The sequence below is a fragment of the Rhinoraja longicauda genome, unplaced genomic scaffold (assembly GCF_053455715.1).
Source record: "Rhinoraja longicauda isolate Sanriku21f unplaced genomic scaffold, sRhiLon1.1 Scf000324, whole genome shotgun sequence".
NCBI lineage: Eukaryota > Metazoa > Chordata > Chondrichthyes > Rajiformes > Arhynchobatidae > Rhinoraja > Rhinoraja longicauda.
This window is the reverse complement of record NW_027601542.1, coordinates 67674-75200: the sequence shown is the minus strand read 5'-3', so window position 1 is coordinate 75200 and position 7527 is coordinate 67674. Positions and strand designations below refer to the sequence as shown.

At 45.6% G+C, this 7527-nt stretch overlaps 1 protein-coding gene across 2 annotated transcripts; it reads right to left on the bottom strand.

Annotated features, from left to right (window-relative positions):
- Positions 1–2536: 2536 nt before the first annotated feature.
- Positions 2537–6006, bottom strand: LOC144590787 (galactose-specific lectin nattectin-like). Of its 2 annotated transcripts, XR_013546558.1 has the most exons (5): positions 5866–6006; positions 5385–5540; positions 4916–5056; positions 4157–4265; positions 2537–2717 (listed from the first exon to the last, which is right to left on the bottom strand). XR_013546558.1 is itself a non-coding variant. In XM_078395217.1 (4 exons), exons 1-4 carry the CDS (start codon positions 5887–5889, stop codon positions 2659–2661), a joined length of 333 nt encoding a protein of 110 aa, XP_078251343.1. In that variant the 5' UTR covers positions 5890–6006; the 3' UTR covers positions 2537–2658. The 2 variants fall into 2 exon arrangements, 1 of the variants encoding a protein (XP_078251343.1); XM_078395217.1 differs by lacking the exon at positions 5385–5540.
- Between the last annotated feature and the right edge of the window lie 1521 nt (positions 6007–7527).

Sequence of the window (7527 nt, the reverse complement as noted above, 5' to 3'; positions counted from 1 at the left end):
ATATTTAGGTTTATTTGAAGTAGGTAGATTTAGAATAGGCAACTGGTAATTCAGTGGAATGGGTCAGATGACAGGGTGGGCACTACCTCAGTCACTAAAGGGGACGATGCATGAAATGAAGGAGAGATGACCATTGAGATGTACAGGTTGGACACTTGAGTGGGATGATCAGGGGGGTAAGTTGGGGAGGGTTTTATTGCAATGGGAGGATCAGGTTCAAGATGTTGGCAATTGATTGTGTGGATGAAGAGCAGCTTATCTGTGAGTATCTGGAGACTGGCAGACTCACTGGATTAAACAGCATCCACTATGGATCTGCCAAAGATATCAGCCCCATTCTGTGGGATTAATGGTTCTTCACTGTTCACCTGCCTAGAAGTTTTCTCCTGGACAGGTCAGTCTCAGTCCTGGAGGACACTGATACACTCATTATCCACAAAATGCCGGGAGTGGTTCAGCTGGAACATGTCCTCTGGTGCAGTGAGGGATACACCAGGAGTTGTGGCTCTCACGTGTTGAGCATCAAGTAGGGTGAGTGTGTATTTCCCCACACTGGGCCTTTCCTGGACATGCTGTTCAACCATAGAAGCGGGGAGTGCAGGAGGAGGTCATTCACCCCTCTGTGCCCGTGCCAGCCCTTGAGAACAATCCAAGAGTAATCGCCCTGCCCTGACACTCCCCCAGCACTATGTAGAACCACAGTTGATGCACTGGGGGCTGCACTGAAATGTTCCAGCTCCCAGACAGAGGAGGTGAGTCTCTCACACTTCACCTGTGCTCTGTGTACTGGTCGGAAGAGAGAGCACCTGAAGGAGACGCATGTTAGCAGCGTTCTGAACAAGACATGAGGGAACGTGTGTTGATCTTTCTCACCTCCTGACCTCTTCTCCAGTCTCTGTCCACATTCACAGCAGCCCGACCAGAGCTCCACTCCCGCGAATGCTTCCTCTCCCGTGAATGCTCCCTCTCCCGTGAATGCTTCCATTGCAGCTTCCACCCCCTCACCACTCCTCTTGTCGTTGGCTTTCTCTCACTCCCTGATTCGTGGCTGATGCAGCCATTGGTGAGGCCAGATTGAGAAGCTGCCGTTGGTAAGAGGGAAGTAATTGTGGGAGGTGGTCAGCCTTGGACAGGTTGTTGTTGGTTGGATTGACTGATGCAGCACATTGCTTTTTACACAAGTACCAAACGAGTACTTTGACTCTGGCCTCACTAAGGAAGACACAAACAATCTCCCAGAAATACTAGGGGACCTAGTGGGGGGGAGGAACTGAAGAAAATCCACATTAGTCAGGAAATGGTGCTAGGTAAACTGGTGGGACTGAAGGCAGATAAATCCCTAGGGCCTGATGTTCTGCACCCCATAGTACTCAAGTAGGTGGCCCTAGAAATCGTGGATGCATTGGTGATCATTTTGCAATGTCCTATAGACTCTGGATCGGTTCCTGTGTACTGGAGGTTAGCCAATGTAACTCCACTTTTAAAGAAAGGAGGGAAAGAGAAAATTGAATTATAAACCAGTTAACCTGACATTGGTAGTGCGGAAGATGCTTGATTCGAGTATTAAAAATGTAATATCAGCGCATTTGGAAGCAGTGAAAGGATCGGTCAAAGTCAGCATGGATTTATGACGGAGAAATCATGCTTGACTCATCTTCTGGAATTTTTTGAGAATGCAACAACTAGAATGGACAACAGAGAGCCAGTGGATGTGGTGTATCTGGACTTTCAAAAACCCTTTGACAAGGTCCCACACTAGAGATTAGTGTGCAAAATTAGAGCACATGGTATTGGGGATAGGGCATTGACATGGATAGAGAACTGGTTGACAGACAGGAAGAAAAAAGTAGGAATTAATGGTCCTTTTCAGAATGGAAAGCAATACTAGTAGGGTGCAAGGCTCAGTTCTGGGACCGCAGCTATTTACAATAAATATATTGATGATTTATACAAAGGAATTAAATGTAAAATCTCCAAGATTGCGGATGACACAAAGCTGGTGGCAGTGTGAGGAGGATGCTATGAGACTGTAGGTTGACTTGGATAGGTTAGGAGAGTGGGCAGATGCATGGCAGATGCAGTATAATGTGTATAAATGTGAGGTTATCCACTTTGATGACAAGTACGAGAAGGCAGATTATTATCTGGGCAAATTGCCCGACACCCGGTTGAGCTGATTTATAAACAGAGGTTTTCATACAGATGTGCTGAGGAATTTCTGGGCCCAGTTCATCTTCTGCAGCCCACCCACAGGACTGTGAAAGCTCTCTCCCTGCAACTATTCCACTAACTCCCCATGTATCCTCTCCACAGCCTTTATTTCTCTCCCAGGTGCGGTGTCCGGGACCCAACACATCAGGTGCGGCCGAAGGACAAGAGTTCATTTTGCAAAGTGTGTGTCTCGCCTTCTCCTCAGCGCAGCACTGAGTGCAGAGGTGGGGAGGAAGCAACAGTGGGACAGGAAGGCTGCGAGAAACTGGACTCACACAGCACCAAACACACAGCTCATGATGCAGTTCTCTTTATTATTGGCTGAGAAGCTAAGTGAGTACAGTCACCACAGACAGTGAGAATGGCTATAAAGAAATCAAAGCACTGGATCCACTGCTGGAAAGGATGAGTGGACCATTCTGGAGTCTTCTAAGCACAATCCACTTTTTAGGAACAAACAAAATCAAGTTTTGTCTCACAGGACAAATCATTCCAGACTCCCTTTCCTAGAAACATGAAAAGAGAAAAGCATTTTCCTGTTAGTCCACAAGCAAAATCCTGCAGGTCCTGGAAATGTGAAATAAAGTCTGGAAATACCCAATAGGTCAGGCAGCATTTGTGGAGAGGAAATAGAAAGGTAATTGAGGGGAATCTTAACACGGTTCCTCTCTCCGCAGATGCTGCCTGACCTGCTGTGTGTTTCCATCATTTTCTGTTTTCCGTTTGGTCAAAATGTTTCATTATTTGAATCAGATCTGGAATCTGTGGAGCTGGATCAGAAACAGACCACTCGGCCCATGGATCCGTGCAACTGTTGCTGCTCCTCACCAGCCTCCCCCCTCCCTTCATCTGACCCCATCAACACATCCGTCTGTTCCTTTCTCCATCTACCTCTCCCTTAAGTACATCTGTGCTCTCTGCCTCGATTACGTGCTCCTGAGCTCCACCTGCCCGCAACGCCCACGTCAAGATGATTTTCTCTCTTCTCTCTTTGATTTTAAAACAGTTTAAGAATAAGGGGTAGGCCATTTAGAACGGAGATGAGGAAAACCTTTTTCAGCCAGAGAGTTGTGAATCTGTGGAATTCTCTGCCTCAGAAGGCAGTGGAGGCAATTTCTCTGAATGCTTTCAAGAGAGAGCTAGATAGAGCTCTTAAGGATAGCGGAGTCAGGGTGTATGGGGAGAAGGCAGGAACGGGGTACTGATTGAGAATGATCAGCCATGATCACATTGAATGGCGGTGCTGGCTCGAAGGGCCGAATGGCCATCTCCTGCACCTATTGTCTATTGATTTAACGGTGGCTATTTTACATTTATGACCAGGAAATCTGGTTTCACACTCGAGGAAACATCCTCTCGACATCCCCCTACAAATCCTTCACAGTGAGATCGGCCCCTGGCTGGTCCCCCCTCAATCTTCTCTCTTGTGGAGAACAAGCCTCAGCCTGTTGGATCCTCACTGCCGCTCTGTTTTGTGACAGTTCACTGCTCCACTGCCTCTCAGTTTGTTGTCAAACAGTGACATGGAACGGTTCACACGACAGCATGTCCATTCTAACCAGGATACACAGAGGTTGAGCATATTGTTTCTGTGTTTAATTCATTTAAAAATGAATCTCAGGACATTCCTTTCACTTCCTGTCTGTGTTCAGTTCTTTCTTTATGTGCCGTGTCACACTGTACCTTCCTCTAACTCCAGTGTTGCCCCCTTGTACATTCCTCCTGCACAGTTACACTCGGTGTCTGTTCCCCTGACTCCTGCATTACATCCCATACATCCTCCTCTCACTGCTGGGCAGTCAGTCCAGTTCTGCAGAGCACAGGACCCATGGGGTTGGTTCCCTCCCTCTGTGTAACAGCAGGTCTGTTGAGGTCACTTCCTGTTCAATACTGTGTCTGGAATCAACTTCCAACACAACAACATTTCTGTTATTGTTACACTTACCACGAAAGTTTCTTTCCACACAATCTTCGTCGCCTGAATGATTAGGTTCACCTGAAAGCCAGTGCCGGTAACTCTGTGAAGATCCATCGATCCATGTGAAAGTCCCTTCCTGTGTATAAAACAACGGTCATTCCCATTGGAATGCTGAGTAACAGTGCAGGGAGGAGCTGTACCTGAGCCATTAAGCTTTTATTACAAAGGTTCCTGATAATATAATTGTATGGATTTCCCTTATACTGTCTTTTCTTCAGCTTTAGGAACATATGGCTGATCATCTAAAATCAATACCCCATTCCTGCTTTTTCCCCATATCCCTTGATCCCTTTAGCCCCAAGAGCTAACTCTCTTTTGAAAACATCCAGTGAATTGGGCTTTAGAGAACTCATGTGAGTTATTTCAATTTAATTTCCCCAAATCTGTAAATTCTCATTGTCAGATTCCTTCTCAGCTGCTCTGTGACATCGCTCTGCACACCAGCCTCGCCCCGTGTCCTTTCCACATTTTGGGACCAAAACTAATTCAGTTTCAGGAGACGGATTAACTGGAACCCGACTGCGGAGAGGATCGGGCAGAATGAAGGGAAATGTTGAGGCCGGCACTGGTCAGGCATGATCGTATTGAAGGGCGGGGCAGGCTTGAGGGGCCGAGTGGCCTACTCCTGCTGCCATTTTCTCCTGTTTTGTCAGTGCATATTTTATATTGATACATTGATACAGTATTGACCCCTTTATAATGCTGACGTGTCATCGTTAACTGTACCTGGCATCTGTCGTTTAGGCCAATCCAAGCTTCAGGATTATCATTCCTCACTGCACCAATCACGTTGGCGATGAATGTGTTGTGTTCGCTCGAGGTCACAGTAGCCAGATGCCCGTAATGTGGTTGGTGATTGTAGAACGCCTGTAAACAAACAAATATAGTTTATCTGTTGTAATGAATCAGTGTGTTCCATCCTCTCACAAACCTCCAAATAAATCATTCGAAGTGACGTTGAAAATTGGGGAACTTTATTCCCTGGATGTGGAGCTTCCCCCAAATCCCAATATTTCACCCACTGGTCCGAGCGATGGAAACCGGAGCCCACGGCTGCAGCGAAGCGCACCCTGGAACACAGGGACTCATCGCAGGCAATTCAACGACAGGCTGTGCTGTGAGTTCATGGGAATGAACCAGCAGAGGGCAATGTTCCCCAGGCCTCCCAGAACAACCACTGGTTTCAGGGACTTACCTCAGCTTCTGACCAGGTCCTTTTGTCACAGAAAAAAACGGTAACAGGATCTTAAGGCAGGAAAATAAAACCAGTTTTCATCACACTGCCCTTTCACTATGTGGCGCATTTCAAGGTCTTGCTGAGTCTCCTGCAGTCCCAAAGTATCGGTTGTTTCTGTCAGTTAAAGAGAATTCAGATTTCAACAAACTCACCGACCAATGGGGCTTTGTCAGCGAGTCCCATTTGTCTGCATTTGGCCCCTATCCTCTCATCCTTTCCTATACATAAATCTGTCAAAATGTCTCTAAAACATTGTAAATGTACCTGCCTGTACTACTTCCTCTGCCACCCTCATGGGGAATAACATGCCCTCCAGTTGTTTCTCCCCTACACTGTGATATCTATGTTCGATTGCTGCACCTTATTAATTTTTAACCACCCCCACTTTATAATTCAAGCCCACCAGATCTGGTAGCACAATTTCCTAGTGGGGTCTCACCAACATCCCGTACAGCTGTAACATGGATGAGAACTCCTTTAATCTTCGATGAGGGCAAGCGTGCCAAACACCTTCACCACCTGTAGCACGACTCTCACAGAGCTGTGTTGTTGTGCATTAACGTTTCTCTGTTCCACAACAACGCGAGAATTCTGTCACTTGAGTAAAATTAGATTTTTACCCTCATGACCCTCCCACTGGTCACATGCCACATGCACACACACATACGCACCACATGGAATTAAAATCACTTTGACCACCTACTGATACACTCGGTGTGTGCACTGACATAACACCATGTGCACACTTCTTTCCTCATTTCCCCTCCCCCTGATCCCCTCCCTCAGTCCACCTTCCTCGGACACATTTGCATCACAAACACGTCAATGGTTTTCATGTGGTTGCAAAGTGATGAATTTGGAATTAAATGCGACTTTTAAACTGGCATGGGGATCGGCAAAATGAAAAAAAGAGGGGTGGCCAGGACAGTAAATGATGGGATAAAGTCAGAGGAGTGAAATGAACTTAGTTCATAAAATGGAAACACAGCATAACCATGATTATATAGGGGGGGCGTGTCCAATGCTTGGCTGAGTAGACATAACTTTTCAGCTCTCCTGAAAACAAAGCCCTAAACTGCTAAAAAAAGATGAACTAAAGGAAATCAAGTACTTTAAATGAAATCAGAAAGTATACAGAAAGTATACAGAACGTACGGATGCCTTCCAAGAAAGAAAAAAGAGGAGTACAACGGCCACAGAAGCAAGGAAATCCAACAAAGGAATCAAGAAAAAAAATCGAAGGTAGGCTCACAGCTCTGATGGAGCAGGGGACTGGATTTGGTGACCCCTCGGCAGACGGTGAGTCTGGGGAGGGCTCCGGTACGAAGCTGGAGTCGGCTACTCCCAGCAAGCGCTCTTTGACTTGAGGCAAAATACGAGGGGGTCACCGTGAGTTACCAAAAAGGCCCACTGTTTGCCGAGAGGCTGCTGAAGTCGAGTCTGGACTTTCGGACACGAGTGATGATGAGGTAACGGGAGACCCCACTAGCAGTGGAAGTGGAAATGAGGAAGAAGAAAATCAAGAAGATACAGAGACTAATATGAAAACGATGTTTCAAGAAATTATTAACAGGCTTAAAAAAATTGAAGGAGATAACAAATTAATGAGGAGAGATAACAAGAAATTGCATAAGACTTTGAAAAAATGGAGGAGAATTTTCAAACAGTGACAAATAAAGTGGATAATATACAAATGGAAAATGAAATGTTAAAATCTAGAGTGGAAAAAAATGAAGACAGTATTACTGCTGCAGCAATTGAAAGTAAAAAGACGTCGGAGAAGTTGGATGCCTTGGAAAACTATAGCAGGAGAAATAATGTTAAAATTGTTGGTTTGCCAGAGGGAGTGGAGGGGGAAGACCCAATTAACTTTTTTCAAGATTGGATAGTGACTACTCTGGGAATAGACAAACAAGGTCGGATGGAAATAGAAAGAGCACATAGGGCTCTAAGACCGAAACCCTCGGCTAATCAAAAGCCAAGATCTGTGTTGATTACATTTTTAAGATACCAAGATCGAGAATTAGTTTTCAAAACAGTCGGGAATAATATAAGAGAGGGAAAACCAATAGAACATGAAGGTACTAAAATAATCTTTTAC